This window comes from Danio rerio, chromosome 16 (genome assembly GCF_052040795.2).
Source record: "Danio rerio strain M-AB ecotype USA chromosome 16, GRCz13ab, whole genome shotgun sequence".
Taxonomy (NCBI): domain Eukaryota; kingdom Metazoa; phylum Chordata; class Actinopteri; order Cypriniformes; family Danionidae; genus Danio; species Danio rerio.
In genome coordinates this window covers 9,617,203-9,634,285 of record NC_141036.1, presented here as the reverse complement: position 1 = coordinate 9,634,285, position 17,083 = coordinate 9,617,203, and the positions used below count along the sequence as shown (strand labels likewise).

The 17,083-nt window shown below is 36.0% G+C and overlaps 1 protein-coding gene and 1 long non-coding RNA gene across 3 annotated transcripts in view; one reads left to right on the top strand and one right to left on the bottom strand.

Annotated features, from left to right (window-relative positions):
* adcy2a (adenylate cyclase 2a) overlaps nt 1–17,083 on the top strand; it is a 107,734-nt gene that overhangs the window by 86,705 nt on the left and 3,946 nt on the right. The window contains exons 14-23 of one of the 2 annotated variants that reach the window (XR_015510922.1): nt 55–152; nt 433–517; nt 4,460–4,597; nt 6,464–6,583; nt 8,405–8,589; nt 9,388–9,472; nt 12,146–12,287; nt 13,331–13,477; nt 13,661–13,768; nt 13,867–13,981. Coding sequence is in view for 1 of the 2 variants with exons in the window: in XM_087286576.1 (XP_087142702.1) it covers nt 55–152; nt 433–517; nt 4,460–4,597; nt 6,464–6,583; nt 8,405–8,589; nt 9,388–9,472; nt 12,129–12,287; nt 13,331–13,477; nt 13,661–13,768; nt 13,867–13,981 (1,240 nt within the window). In the remaining variant the exon portion in view is untranslated. Of the gene's footprint in view, nt 1–54; nt 153–432; nt 518–4,459; nt 4,598–6,463; nt 6,584–8,404; nt 8,590–9,387; nt 9,473–12,128; nt 12,288–13,330; nt 13,478–13,660; nt 13,769–13,866; nt 13,982–17,083 lie in introns of both variants that reach the window. The other variant, XM_087286576.1, reaches the window with a different exon arrangement.
* Nucleotides 4,459–6,296, bottom strand: LOC147840137 (uncharacterized). The gene is made up of 2 exons (XR_015511062.1): nt 5,763–6,296; nt 4,459–5,559 (listed from the first exon to the last, which is right to left on the bottom strand). It is a non-coding gene; the product is annotated as an uncharacterized LOC147840137 (long non-coding RNA).

Sequence of the window (17,083 nt, the reverse complement as noted above, 5' to 3'; positions counted from 1 at the left end):
AGGAATGCAGAAGTGTTTGATTCTCAATAAGAACAGTGTGTCCTTTCCCTGCAGTATAGAGCAACAACCCTGCCGGCCTTCAAATATTACATCACCTGTGCCTGCTTGATATTCTTCTGCATTTTCATCGTTCAGATCCTGGTCCTGCCGAAGTATGCATGTTCACCCTCTCCACCTTTTTCACATTACATGATAGCAAAATAAAATGTCAAAGAAACACTGACACAATGCAATATCTTTCCAAATGGAAAACTAACAAAGACTAAAATTATACACTTTTGTAGACATCTATCTTACAGATGGCTTTAATATGAAATGTAACTGCACTGATTTGGAGTTGTCAGGATGATTCTGTTGAATTTGTGAGTGAAAACACCTGTTCTTACTCTTGTGTGCTTGTGGTTTAATCCACATATTCTCTGTTTATTTCAGAACTGCAATATTGGGAGTGTCTTTTGGCATGTCCTTCTTAATTCTATCTGTGATTCTGCTCGTTTGCTTCATTGGTCATTTCTTGGTGAGTCACAAAACTGTTTAATCATGAGTTGGTTCAGTCATTTTACACAAACTATTTTGTAAGCAGGGCTTGACATTAACTTTTTTGATCGCCAGCCACTGTGAGTGACTAGTATTGTTCTAACATTACTAGCCACTCGCTAATTTCACTAGCCACAATTTTGTTGTTGGGAAAATGTTATGTCCACATGCTTCCTTGTTAATTTAAGTTTTTGTGTGTGTTGTGACCTTGCTCAATGAGCATGAGCAAATGGACTTTCATAGTGTCACATTGCAATTAGTATTATTTTACAGTTTATATTCACTTTTTAGGGCTCAACACTAAGGATTTACCATATTGTTTTATGGCCACATTAAACAAATTTTTCCTTGCCACACATTTTAAATAATGCGTCTTTACTTTTAAAAACTTTTTATTCAACTAAAATGTTCTTAAAAAAAACAAAATAATTATTACCATGTATCTAAAACTATACAGAGTAGCCTGTCCAGGCTAAAGGTCCCAGATCACCAGTTAAGTATAGATAATTGGAAAGTTAATCTCCTTTTAAAGCAATGTTATTGTAAAGGATGGTAATTAAACCACATTAACAAAAATAACTGCAAGCAAAAGTAGGTGAAAAGCTTTCTTTTAATGTTAGGCATGTTACGAATCTGTCCGAGGAATGGTTAAAGCGAAAGCGGCAACTGTTGCTGCTTACAATAAAATCTCAAGCCCAGGACTGCAGGACTGTGGTTGCATGAGCTATGCTTTTTCCAGTCTTTTTCAAAGAGAAACAACCATACCAGTTGCCAACAGCCATGGTTGCTTCGCACAAGGAAAGGGGATACGGGAGCTAAGCACTCGCGTACATCAAATGCACGCACAACGCTGTTGTCAGTGAGTAGGAATCTCCATGCGCCTAATCGTCCTCTCATTCGGTATTCGCCTGCTTTTTTTTTGCTTGTGCGAACACTTATCAGTCGTGCTGCTTCTAGATTCTAAGATCACATTTGGGTGCATAATGACAAACAGTCTTAAACTATTATTCTAATCTTTGGAGAAAAGCAGCTCTGGCAATTAAAAAATTATTTTCAACCAGCCAACGTGGCAAGTGAGGGTGTCTGTCTAACCCGCCACTGATGAAATCTGTTGTTGGCGGGTGTTAATGTCAAGCCCTGGTTGTATGTATTGCTTTTTGTATTGATTTTTGTATTTCTTTACATTGTTAGACAGTAATCCAAATCTAAATGCTATCCCTAAACCTAAACTTACCTGTAATTTACTCCTCAATCAGAAGGAAATGTTGAGTTAATAATAATGATGGAAAAGCAATCAAAAACCATTGTTGGCTAGGATTGTTATTTCAATTGTTCCAAATGTAGTTTGGTGATTCAGTGTTTCATAAATCCATTGGTCCAATGTTCATTCACAAACAGGGTGGTTGGAATTAGAGCTGTAGCATAGATCCTGGCTGTGTTCTATTCTTAGCCAGGGGCAACACTTGGATTGACATGTTAAGGGAGCTTAATATTTGTGTGAGTAAAAAATAAATAAATGAATAACGTAGTTTAGGCAATGGATCTCCAACACTGTTTGTGAAATGCTTGTCACTACATTTTTATTTCCCGAACCATTCATAATATTGTTGTTCACATGTGAATTATGTTGTTGTTAGTGAAACGCCCCTCTGATTGGTTATTAAGCGTTGATCTAGGAGCATGTTGCACTTGGTAAAAAGAGGTTCTAGTTAACCTCACAGAGGGTATCAAAACTCTAGTGATCTAGTCTAGTGATGATTTATTTCATAATTAAATTAATACAGATTTTTTTTTGTTACCCTTCACATAAAGTGAGTGAGACTGTCAGATGATTTGTTCCTTCTCTGAAAACAGGACCCAAGCCATTGCATTTCCTATGATCATAAATTACATGCACATATTGCTGAATCAATAACACTTCAGAAAAAAATTGTCTCTCCAAATACCACCATAATGACCAGTATTGAAATGCAGTAGTGTAGTATGCCTAATTTAGCAGCTACAGCACTGCACAGTTAAAAGATGAGACATATTAATTATTATTATTAAGTATATGTATAATTGTCAGCCACTTTAAACATTATAAATTGTTTATACATTTACTGCGCTTGCAGAAAAAAATAAAAACTTCAGCGTTTAAATCAAAATGTGCTTTTAAAAGTTAACAAAACATGGGGCTGTTCTTAAAAAGTAAAAAGAAAACTTCTGTACTTTAATGTTAAGTATTAACTTAGTAGCCTATCCATCAAAACCTGTAAATGTTGCTTGGATATCATAAATATAGGCTATATGTCATATTAATATTTATAAAATTTTCGATAAAGTTTGAAATATATGTTGCATGTCCAGTACATACAACATATTTGTAAAACTTTTTGAAATATAAACGTTAACTTGTATGTAGATTGCCTGGGAACCTGTTTTTATCAGAGGATGTCAAGCTGACAAAACATTGCTGCACTCTGATACAAGCTTTATTTATGAATAAAATAAAATAAAAATAAAAAACACTGCAATGTTTCTGAGTTTGTCTAAGATAATTAGTCTACCAAAATAATATTCCATACAAAATATGAAGCTGATCGTTCGGTTCTTGCCATGTGACTCATGGTGCAGCATTCTGAAAACTTAAGATGTTTTCAACTGAGTACGCCTGGAATACATGAGCGCGTCGTGCTACTTGTGCCTTCTGCTTGTACTTATGCGTGGAAATGACATGATATGTGAACAGCCGCCGTCATTTGGGATCTACAGCAGTTGATCTTGCACGGACATGCTGGATTCACCTAATTTGTTGACAAATGGGTTGCGGATCCATTCGTTAGCAGTTCTTATTCATTTTGCTAGCCTGTGGGTTACATTTTGGTGCTTAGGTGACCGAAATGTAGCAAGAAAATACGGCCATTTTATAAAATAAAATCTTTTTCAAAATAAAAGATAGTTCAGACTCAGATAATAAATAAAACGGAAATAATTAATGATTTCTCGTGCAGCCCATTACCAATTGGGGATGGGATGTTGGGGACCACAGCTCTAGCAGGTGTCTGCCCTGCAAGTGCCACGCGACTCTTTCTCTAGTTCTGCGTTAATTGGATTGATTTTTATCAGCTGATGACGCGATGCACTAAAGTAAGCATTCTAAGCACAACACTTTGGTTGTAGGTTTCAGAGAACAGCCAATGCCGATCACAACGGTGTTATGTGTAGGTGGTGTAGTCAGAGAAAACTCTTATACCCCTTTGTGGTGTGGTCCTGAAAAATATCACTTCGAATGGCTAAACGTCCCTTCTTCTTAGAACTATGCCTCCAAGCTAAGGAGAACTGGTACACCCATACCCCTTCACATGAATACACAAAAAAAGGGTTAGGAGTAAGTTGAAGAGCTAAGGGGTAGAAAGGGGATTGGGTATCAGTGAATTTCTGAACTGCATGCGGATGACTTGCTTCCATAATACTTGAGGGTCACAGATGTCCTGCTAGACGAAAGAGCCACATACAGCAACAATGATGCGGTGGGCTATTTTTATTTAACAGGATGTTGAATGAACAAATGTTCCTCTCAAGTATTTTTTTTTTAATTCCATGCATTTGCTACTAATGCATTGCAGAGTCTGCGTAATTTTCACCATCCAGTAGAAATGAGCTTCCCTTCACGTGTTTGCATTGATTTTGTATGTAACTTTTGTTGTGAACAACATGACATTTGTGGGTAGACCTGACACCTACTTTCCTTGTTTGCTATGGATCATGTATTAAATATAACAAATAATTGTCCACCTGACTCCCTTCATCTTTATAAATATAATTAAATCACTTTTATAACAATAAATTATTGTCAAATGATCATTATTTGAAATCTATGAACAAAAATTGACTGCTTACTCTTTAAATTTTCTTTCCTGTGTTTTTTGACCAATACCAGCAATGCAAAAAGACGGCCTCTGCATCTTGGGTTTGGATCCTTAGATCCTCGGGAATCATTGCCAGCAAGCCCTGGCCACGCATCACCCTCACCATGGCAACCACAGCCCTCATTCTGATCATGGCTGTCTTCAATATGGTATGTCAACCACAATAATCCAGAAAATTTCAGATCAATACTTTTTAGATTTGTGGTCATACAAATAAAGGTAGCGTGATGCTTCTTTACTGGAGTACACACATTACACAAGGGGTCTTGACCAAAGTAGTCTGACATGTGTTATTGCAGAATTTCTTGGCAGAGACTTGTGTCCATCTGTGGCCTGGCTGCAGATACCAGTTTGGCTTCCAGATTTGGCCATTCCACTTTGTGGCATATGTCACTGCTGTAAACAAACATGATACAAATTGATACAAATTCCAATTCATATTTTGTCATCTAAGGTTAAAACAAAATTATTGTCCATCTTGTGATGTGCTGTTTAATAAAGATTCTTTTCAACGCATTTTTAAACAGTAGTTTCACTAAGTAATATCTTGCAGCTAATTTATTTTGTCTTTGCTATGATGACAGTACATATTTTACTAGTTATTTAGCAAAATACCAACCTCAAGAAACTACTTAGTTTTATTATTAGCGTTAAATTTAACTGTTATGTGCTTGGATTTCACATTTGACCTTGTTTTTCAGTGAACTTGTCATTAATTTGTTTTTTATAAAAAGTACTCTGTATGTTGTTTTGTTTGTTAATGCGTCTGCTATATCATGTTTATGAAAGATTTATGACAAATTAACACATTGTCTTGGAATTGTCAAGTTTGCCTTACAAAAACACAGACAATTTTATTTTTGTCTTGTTGTATTAATAACGACAGACCAAGAATCTAACATATACATGATACCAGAACAAGATTAACTGACATTATGCAATCTGGGTGTCAGAACTGTTGGTATTTTTCCCTCTTGAAATTATTTAATTGTTGAACATGTTAATTTTTAGAAGTCTGTACTTTGATAAATGTACATTCAAATTTAAATGAACCAATATCATTGTATTACACTAAACTTTTTACTGGTTCCAGTTTACAGTGAAAATAAGACTGCATTTACACTGCATAGTTCAAGTAACTCAATTCTGATTTTTTTCTCCCATGTGGCACAGATGGGATATGGCTCATGTACATGTAAGGAGGAAAAAATCACATGGATTCTGATTTACTTAAATCAGATTTAGGCCTTTTGTTCATATGGGGACATTTATCTGATACGAATTGGATCTGTGCCCTCATGTCTGCAGTGTAACCCGTTAGATTGGATTTTCACCTGTAAATGTGGGTCGTGCATCATTAAAAAACATAGCAAATAATGACAACTCTGATGTTTTCATTTCAGGACAGACTTCAGCACAGTCCCAAACCTTAAATCTCATACACGAGGTCTAAAAAAGCCTTTATATTGTCACGTAGCACAAGTATTTAAGCATGTTAAGGAGAGAGAGAGGGCGCAACATCCGCTATGTAACCACTATTAATTAATATAAAACTGGTGCATACATCACTAGCATGCTATAAATCACGACATGGACATCACATTAAGATTGCTACTGGTTTAAAAAGGCCTAGATTAAAAGAATAGACATAAACTATAGTAAAACAACTAGTCAAAAAATTAAAAAGCCTGTGAAACAGTTTGAGCGCTCTTAAAAGAGCGCTCTTTTATTATCAGCAGTCAGTCAGCACCCGCTCTTTTTTCATGGTCATTATGCCTTTGTTGTGTGCCATGTAAATGCAGACAATCAGATACCAGTTACTTTAAAAGAAGATTTAAGCAGGTCATCAAAAAAAAAAAAAAAAAAAGGACAAAATCAGCAATCTACAATATAGATACAGCCTAAGAGAAAAATTGAGAATTATGCTGCTCAAATTCAAAGTCAGTACCACCACAAAAATTGTTTTGTTGCCAAAAACCTTAAATTACAAATGATATTTTAATCACTTCTTGCAGTTCTTCATAGAAGACAACCTAACATTGATGGAGACTGTTTACAATACATCAAATGAGACACTTCTTCAGCCTGACGGACAGCCCATACCTTACCTGGACAAGAACACATTCTACCTTCCTGTGAGTTAGCTGTATTGCTGTCTGTCTCTTGCCATATTACAATATAATTCTTGACATTGCACATCATGGGCCAGATTTCCACTAATTCACTAACATTTTCCACTAATGCACAGCCTATTTTGACAGTACTTTTAGACAGAATATCAGTGATTTAAAGACACAGTAATTAAAAGGCATGGACAGAGTTATTTTTATGGTTGAACTTGCTGCACCAGCATTTTTAGGAGTTTCTCTCTCAGATGCAAAATTAATAAATTATTTATTATGAATTATTTATAAAGTGTTGTGGGAGTCCGTGTACTGGTATTTGTGCAGTAATTTAATTCTCTAGATAGAATGGCAGGAGACTGTTTTTACACATTTATTAGTAGATTACATTGGTCTTTGTACTGTAGAAATTAGGTGCTGTGTGTTTGTTTACCTTCACAAGTTTTGTAATCATTAAATCAATTGCATAACTTTCCATTCCCAACCCAATTGAAGCATTTTAACACTCCTATTATCCTTGGGTCCAATTTGACCCCATTCAATGTTAAATGTATGTGCATATATAATTGATATTATTTCAGATTGAATGACTTTTCCTAATTTAATGGGGAAAAATTGGTAACATAAAATTAACATGATAAAATTTTTTCAATGTCATGTGCACATTTTGTTACATCAGTGTTCTTTTGGTCTTTTAGCTGTAATAAACATAGGAAATATAAAATAAATTACACTTATTTGTTTTGGGTGATTTTGAGGTCACTATAACATGCTATGATTTGAAAATATTGGTGGACTTTTTCAGTTTATTCATGACCATTTGCTTTTGTATTATGTTATTATTATTATTAGTCTTAGTAGTAGTAGTTGTAGTATTTATTATATGCATATTTAAATTTGTTTTATTTAAAACAAGCATAGATTTGTCCACCTGTCAGGTTTCAGACCATATGGGACACAGCATGTGTATTTGAAAATAACTTAGTTTTTTTTTTTTTACACTTCATTATTATTGTTCATTGATTCGTTTGCTGGAAGTTAGAACTGAATTCAGAAATAGTTCTGAAACAAATCTTTGTGCTTAACAAACAAAATTAATTATGTATTCATGTAAGAGAGTGAAAGTGAAAGTAAAAAATGAGGAGGCTCATTCTCTCATTCTCGCACTGTAGATGCTCTGTTTAACTGTTTTCTCGCTAGTGAAGCGCTCAGTTTTTCCACTTTCAAAGTCCACCATGTAAATAGCAAATGCGACAACTGACTCTTAAGGGAATGCAAGATGAGACTCTGATTGGTTTATTCTCAAAACACACCTATAACTCATTAAATAAATAAGCTCAACCCTGTTAGACCATGTGCAAAGCAGATTTTTCCATCATTATAATAGCAAAAGTTCATTCTGACACGCCCTTAGGCTTTTGCGCCTGCGCTTTGGACTTTGCGCCTAGATTGTCAAAATAGAGCCCATTGACTTTCATAGTGAACTCAATGCTGCAACTGGTTAAAGGGATAGTTCACCCCAAAAAGAAAATTATGCCATCCTTTGCGCTTTACTCATTTAAAAAACATGAATTTCTTTCTTTTGTTCAACACAAGAGAAGATATTTTAAAGAAAACTGGAAACTTCTTACATTGACTTCCATAGATTTTATTTTTCCTTCTATAGAAGTCAATGATATGAGACAGAAGAAAGACTGTCAAACAGCTTTGGAACAAGTCAGGGATGAGTAAATGCTCACATAATATTTGTTTTTGGGTCACCTATCCGTTTAATAAATGTGTCATGTATTTATTTAAACAATGTTTATGGCTTCTGTGTTTCTCTACTGTTAGTATTTTATCTACAGTTGCATTCTGGGCTTGATCTCCTGCTCTGTGTTTCTGAGGATCAACTATGAGCTGAAGATGCTCATCATGCTAACAGCTGTGGTGCTCTACAGTGTCATCATACTTCAAACACACGCATCACTACTGGACGAGTACAGTAAATTCCTCTACAAAACAGAAGTCATTGAAAGGTGAGAACCTATATATGTCTTTAAAATAAAAGAATGTTTGGGGGAGGTACATAAGTTTTAAGTTGTACTAATACTACTACTACTACTAATAATAATAGCATTAATAATGATATTATATTTTTTCCTGATTCATGGACGATCTCCAAAGTATCAGTAGCTCGATGTAACCCCATTGCTGATTTCAATAATTGCTGATTTAACTCTTCTCAACTTATCTTATATGAAATGACATTTGCTGAAACCTAAGCTATAGTATTTTGGTTTTACGTCTAAACTTAACACAGTACACAGTCTAATTGTTACTACAAGTGTAGTTTTAGTTAATTAAGGGAAAAAAAGCAACTGAGTTTGAAAACCATTGACTAACATTCATTGTTTTATGGAAAACATTTTATATTGTATAACTTGTTGTGCAAGTAAGATAAAATTCAAGCTAAATATGAGGAGATAACTGACATTATCTTTGTTTTAAGCGATTAAAATAAGAAACCCTAAAATAGTCCATAAAATTGTTAATTATTTTATATTTTATCTCAAACCTAGTTTAAAAAAGAGACAAATTGAATTCTTCTTGCACAACATTTTCTTGAGATTTACACATGTGTTCTAGAAAGCAAAAAAAAAATAAAAAATAAAACATCACAGTGAACCAGCACAGACCTTTCTTGATAATTGACAGTCAGGGAGGACATGGTCTGCTTGCCATCCCGAGCCAGAGATGAGTTGATTGGTTACAAAAAAACCTTGATCCTGACAAGTCTTATATCTTTCTGTCTTTCTTTCTCTCATCAAAACAAGGCCAGGAGTTCTGAAAGACTTGAAAACAATGGGCTCCGTTTCTCTCTTTATATTCTTCATCACCCTGCTTGTTCTAGCCAGACAGGTAAGTGTTCAACGATTTTGTTTTAAGGACAATATTTAAAGACACTCTATGCATAAAGAGCATGTCCTAAATATCCTTATTATTGATTTTATTGTTCTTTTTTAAGTCACATTTGCTACACAAAATAATAAGAATACAGGTTTTCAATACAGAAAAAAACTATAATTCCTGAAGTTTTACAGCCTGGTTATTTCAGCACATGCATTAATATATTGTTTGTGCTTAATAATGTGAGATGTAATGTAAAATGAACACACTGACATTCACTATATCCGAACATTAGCAGGTTCTTGACCAATTAGATTTTTCTTAGGGTACTTTAGTATTGTGGTTGTATAGAGTCCCTCTTCTTAGGGTGTCAGTCGAATTCATGAAATTTTAGACAGGCATGCTGATTTAACCCATCTCTTGTCATGCATTAATAAGGGGAAAGCAGTTTATTGACATGCGTAAAAAAGTTCTGAAAAAGAAATATAGTCTGCATGGGTTGCAACAGATGAGGAACAATGACCAACATTAGAAAATAATACAGTCAGATTTGATAAATTATGTCAGAGCCAGGGCAGCACGGTGGCACAGTGGTTAGCACTGTTGACTCACAGCAAGAAGGTTGCTAGTTCGTGTTCTGGCTGGACCAGTTGGCATTCTGTGTGGGGTTTCCTCTGGGTGCTCCGGTTTCCTCTACAGTCCAAAGACATGCGCTATAGGTGAACTGAACAAACCAATTTGTCCGTAGTGTATGAGTGTGTGTGTATGGGTGTTTCCCAATAAGAAGGCCATCCGGATCGTAAAACATATGCTGAATTAGTTGGCGGTTCATTCCGCTGTGGCGACCTCTGAAGTAGAGACTAAGCTGAAGGAAAATTAATGAATGAATGTTAGAGACAAAATCCTTCGAAGTGGGAAATAAATGAATAATAATAAAAGAAGACGAATGGAAGAATGTGTTGTAAACTTCTAAGAGCCCACAAAAACCAGGGAGAATCTTTCGGTTGTCTTCAAAGCAGAATCCTTTTTAATAAGAAGAACTCAGCGTGGCTGTGGCATCATCGATAGCAAACTCTCAACTCCACAGCAAACATAATACATTTTATACATGTTACAGCATGTAGGTGGGGTCAGTCATGGTGGGGACAGTCAAACAAAGCACGCAAATGAAGTCTGGGTGCCATGCCTTCTCCAGGTCTGATCTCATCAATATATAAGTACATCATTACAACAATGTGCAAATGATGTTCTGGAGACAGGGTTGCAAATGATGTTCTGGAGACAATAGATACAGCCATGCTGTGAAACCATTAATTGCATCACTTTGGCTTAGCCTGTAGTCAGCAAGGCAAAGGTTAAATGTCCCTCCTAGCTGGCATGTCAATGAAATGATATAATTTAAAGCCAAAGAATATAACTTTCCAGTTATACGTAGATTATTGTTCATTTGGAATTAGATGATAGAAATTTATATTTCCACAAATGTTACTGTTGACAGGAAAGTCATCTGAAAATCTCCAGGACCAAACAGTTTACAAAATCTTGACATGTGTTGTATAACAAAATATTCAACCACTTAAAACCATGAAGTACTATTACAGATAAGATCCAGAAAGGGACAAATTTTTATCAGGCTGCAAAAACATTTTGAATGAGTACACTACCCAGTTGATCCCAGTTGTAAGAGTAGCAAATAATAACTTGATTTCTGTAAGATCATTTAGAAAAGTGGCAGATTTTTCCAATGAATCATCTGTTAAACTGCTCCCCGATCATCACAAATACTGTAGAAGACCTGTTGGAACCCATATGGACCCAAGATTCTCACAGAAATAAGTCAAGTTTGGAGAAAGAAAAATCATGATTTGGGGTTACATTCAGTATGGGGGCGTGCGAGAGACCTGCAGAGTGAATGGCAACATCGACAGCCTGAGGTATCAAGATATTTGTGCTGCTCAACACATTACAAACCACAGGAGAGGACAAATTCCTCAGCAGGATAGCGCTAATTCTCATGCTTCAGCTTCCACATCAAAGTTCCTGAGAGCAAAGCAGGTCAAGGTGCTCCAGGACTGGCCAGCCCAGTCACAAGACATGAACATTATTGAGCATGTCTGGGGTAAGAAGAAGGAGGAGGCATTGAAGATGAACCCAAACCATCTTGATGGACTCTGGGAGTCCCACAAAAACACTTTCTTTGCCATTCCAGATGATTATTTGAGTCATTGCAGAGATGTATGGATGCAATTGTCCAAGTTCTCGGGAGTCATACACACAATTAATAATTTATTTACCACTGCACTATGTCTTTATATTCTATACTGTAAATTATGTGTGACAAGACTTTTGTTTAAGCAAAGTCAGACCTTACTGTCCTAATTTAATCATTAAAAAAAGGCGTGATCATATTTTATTTTAGTAAATTAAGTGTATTGCCTTTGCATTTCATATAAGCCACTTCTGATAAAAAATTGATCAACTAGAAGTCAAGTTATTATTTGTTGTTCCTAAAACTTGGATAGGCGCCAAGACTATGGTCAGATAGTGTATGTAAATGTATGTACAGTATATGTTGACAGCAGGTATCTTTCTTAATTATCTTGATTTGTTCTGATTGAAATAGCATTGTGTCCTCCAGTATCTTGACCTTTGTGTCCTCTTGTAACAGAATGAATATTACTGTAGGTTGGACTTCCTGTGGAAGAACAAGTTCAAGAAGGAATGTGAGGAGATAGAGACCATGGAAAATCTCAATCGGGTTCTGCTGGAGAATGTTCTACCAGCGCATGTAGCCGAGCACTTCCTGGCCAGAAACTGGAAGAATGAGGTAAAAAAAAAAAAAAATAGGTAGAAAAGGAGCAACCTAAGTTGTAGAGCTCTACTGAAATTTGTATGAATCCTACATTCATAACATGTTAAAAATTGTGAGATTCTTTACATTATTTCATTTGTTTTGGACATGTTCCAAACTTAAAACCTATTGGAGAAATATAATACAAACTATAAGTAAAATTGCCAATGTTAACCTTTTACCTGATCCAAGATTTATGTTGTTGGGGGATGAATCAGTTCTTCTGTTCGATCAAAGGAAAAATTTACGTTTAATTAAAATGGCTCTGATAGCAGCAAAGAAATGCATTGCTGCACATTGGAAATCAGTAGAACCACCAAGTCATATTGTATGGCTGAGAGAACTTTCTTCTTATGTTCCTGTTGAAAAAATAATGTTTAATCTTAAAAAAAACTCTTCAATGTTTGAGAAGACTTGGGGTAAATTTATTGAATACATGAATAACTTGGATGTTACATTGACTGAAAATACGGATGGAAAAGTATGACACTTCATTGCTTTAATCCTGTATTTGTCATTATTGTTTGTTTATTGTTTAATTCCTCTTAATTTACACATCAGCTCGATGTCTCACAAGTATGTCTGTTTAAGTGTTCTGTCTTGTGAGGGTGGGAAAGGGGTAGAGGGTGGTTATAAAAGAATGTTTACATGTATACTGAAATGACTGTAAATTATTGATGTGAAAATAATAAAAAATATATTGATAAAAAAACAAATTGTGAGATTCTGCATTTCAAAAGACGTAAAACAAATTTAGGTGCATAAATTTATGTCCTACTTATGTCAAAGTACATACATAAGTACAGACTTTCTGTATTTGGAAGCCTCCTTGTGATGTACAACCCAAATTCAGATGTTTGAAAGTGCTTGATAATGGAGGTTTTTTCTTCTGTTTAAATTGATGCTTTGATGTAAAATCTGTTAAAATGACACTGTTAAAAAATGCTTTGCTTTCTTATGTTTCAAAATCAGACTTCAGATATTTCTGAATGAGCTCTCTTTCCCTCTGTGAATGACAGGATCTGTATCACCAATCATATGACCTGGTGTGTGTGATGTTCGCTTCTATCCCGGACTTCAAAGAGTTCTACACCGAATCAGATGTAAACAAGGAGGGTCTTGAGTGCCTCAGACTACTCAACGAAATCATTGCAGACTTTGATGAGGTAACATATTCTTCAAGTATTTTGTGGGGGATATTTTTTGTAGCTCTTGAACTTTCCTCCATTGATGTAAATTGTGGACCTGTAATAGTGTGCTAACTCTGTTCATCTTATGTAAAGAAAATAAAAGAAATAGTTTGTTTGATGTTAACTTTGCAATGGTTGTGTCATTTCACCCCTGTGCAGTTGCTCTCTAAGCCAAAGTTCAGCGGAGTGGAGAAAATAAAGACCATTGGAAGTACATATATGGCAGCCACTGGGCTTAATGCCACACCTGGACCTGAATATACACAGGTATTAGAATTATTTAATCCATCCATCCATTTTATCTAACTTTTATTTGTTTAATTCTTGTCTTTAAAATGACCATCTCTTGCTGTTTGTGTCTACAGGAGCATGACAGGCAATACATGCACATAGGTACCATGGTAGAGTTTGCTTTTGCACTGGTGGGGAAGCTTGATGTCATCAATAAACATTCCTTTAATGACTTCAAACTCAGAGTGGGTGAGTGAAAACAAGATTATCAAGGTCCAAACACCAACAGCTCAGGTCCATCATAATGAACAGACTTAATTGATATAGTTAAAATAATGGTTAATCAATGGATTGTCAAGCATTAAAGGATCTTAAATGCATGACACAGAGACAAAGAATCGCTGGTAGGTAGTATGGGCCCTGACAGGCGCCAATTATCAACAGTAAAAACGAAATTTGCTGCAGTAGGAGAAGCTGCGTGAATCTTTTACTTATTTAATAAATGACTTGCGCCTCTGAAGTCCATGCTGACATGTAATGAACGCATGGTGGCATTTAAAAGCATGGGACGTTGAGCACCTACACTCTTGACAGTTTTAGAGGTAAATAATAATATAATAACATGAATACTGAAATGGTTAAGGCGTTTTAAAATGACCAAAACAATATTTTAGATGTTTTACAGTATGCTCAGCCTGCTGGTTTGTCCATTCATACACATTTTCATCATCACATGATCTATTATATCAAAATCACATGACCTTTTTTAATGCACATACTGAAATTTGTTCGGTAAAAGTGTTTCCATTGTAGTTTATGCCCATCTCTTATCGAATAAGAAGTTTTATGCACATGTGCATTTTCAAAATTTTATGCGCATCATGCCTTTCCATCAACCAGTTGCATATGCAATATGGGTGGATGGAAACATAGCTATTGTCAATGGGCGAATCCGAAGGGAACGCGTTTTTAGGGATTTTCACAGTGATTTTCTAGATTTTCTGAAGGACAAACTTGCAAATAACATCATTTTTCTCAGGTCTACCTCTGAAAGGAGCACCTCCAATTCACATTCCAATTCACCTTCTTGCTTGCTTTTGCCATTGCTTTTTCGTTTGGTTTTTCTAAAGTGGAGTCATTACCATATTTATACAGTGGAGGAGGCAGGGAGAGGTTTTGCGCTCAATTTTACGTTAATTCGGATGTACAAAGAGAATATGTGTGGGATTCTGCGTACACAGTGTTTCATAAATCAGATTTTTTACTGCGTACTCAATGTTTTAGTATTAATTCAACGCAAGTCTTTGTACATGAGGCCCCTGGACTTTTCATTTACCACAGAGGGATTTGCTTGTGCAAATATGTCTGATAATCCATACTGTTAATATTTAAGAGACGTGATAAAATGATTTGTGTTTCCTTTTTACTTGCATTGTTTTCTTGGTTTCTGTGCACATCCTGACTTTTTTATTAATCCTGGAATATTGGAAAAAATCAATACCCCTAAACCTCCCCATAACTTCAAGTTTTTCCAATTAGCAACTTTAACTTGTTGCTGCTGCTAAATGACAATGATATAAGTTAAATAATCTATTGCCAGCTGTTCATTGAATGATTCAGCATTTGTTGATTAAAGATGCTTTAGTTAAAATGTCACAAATGCACATTTTTACAACATCACTTAAACACTCAGAAAAAAGTAACAAAAGCTGTCATTGTGGTGGTACTTTTTCAAAAGATAAGCATTAGTAACTAAAGGCCAGGACACACCAATCTGGCGGTCAGCAATTGGCCAGCGTGAGCATCAGTCGAGAATTAGTTTGGGTGTGTGCAGCGCATTGTCCGTCATCTGGCTCACTTCTGCTGGAGTTTTCCCAATTCAATTGGCATCAACATTTGGTGAAAGAGACTACTCTGAACAAAAACTGCAACAAGCTAAAGCAAACAACAAGAACGAATTGGAAAAACTAAAGAAGAAAGCTAATTGGAAAAACTTAAAGTTATGGGGAGGTTTAGGGGTATTGATTTTTTACAATATTCCAGGATTAATAAAAAAGTCAGGATGTGCACAGAAATGTCTTCAGATGATGTCATGGCAGTAGTGCAACTATAGCAATGAATCTCTAATTGGCATGCGCTTTGAAGTGGCACTAAATTGCAGTGAAAAAGAAACCAAGCCAAAGTGAAGCAAGCTGAGAGGAGTCAAGCTGAGCTCAGTCAAACCATACAGGGGGAAAGATAAATGAATGAATGCAAATGTTCCAAGCAGCCAGCAGTTTTTCATGTGGGACAAAATCCCCTGTCACACAGCAAAATGGGTAAAGCAAAAAAATCAAAGCTCGAAACAGCGCACGCATAAACGCACGCACGCACACACACACACAAACAAACACACACACATCACAAAATCCGGAAGTTTTTTCTTTCCATTTGACGTGCGTTATTAAATTCCATGACACTCTCACCAGTCTTTACTCCTTATTTGCATGTTCAAGAGTTCACACTTAGCTGATGATTGATAATAAAGCTAGTTTGGCGTGCTGTCATGGGAGAAAGCCCTGAGCTTATAAGATCCTCGAGCCCGGGGCTCCCTCCCGTTGCAAGGCGAGAGGGGAGTTTGAGCTCAGGTAGATCTCGATGACTCCCCCTCTTGCTTGTTGTAGCTAAGTGTCAGATATGGATGCTGAAAGGTGTACTCAGAGTATAGCTAAAGTATTTGGATTAATTGTTTAGAGTGCTTGTTTTTGAACTGTGGGAGGAAACCGGAGGACCCGGGGAAAACCCACGCGACCACTGGGAGAACGAGCAAACTCCGCACAGAAATGGCGTCTGTTTTGGAAAGGAATTAAACCAGGGGCATTCTTGCTGTGAGGCAACAGCGTTAATCGCTGGCCACCGTGACGCCCGTTTGAAAGGAGGGAAAGTAGGGTTGGGTGGGGGGTTTCTTCAAGACAAAGATATTGAGATGAGAAAAGTCTGGTTATTTATAGTGAGTTAAGGATCGTCTGATAGGATAATCAGTCATTAGCTAAAGTTAGAACAGCTGTGAACAATTATAAGCACGTGATCCTCTCGAAATTTGTTTATAAATAAACTTCACTTAATTTTGAAAATGTTCATGTGTTAAAGTGAAACTGCCGAACTGCAGTTAAAGTCACCCAAAATTACAGGAAACTCTTACATGAAAGCACTTCACCTAAACACCTTAACTATATTATTGTCTATTAAGGCAAATAACTAGATTACAGATGTCTATATAAGCGTAGTCAGTAGTGTCTTCGAAGTAAGTGAAAGATCCAGAAGGGCATCCTGCTGATTTTATTCAGAAGGGCACTTTCTGTTAGACGGCTC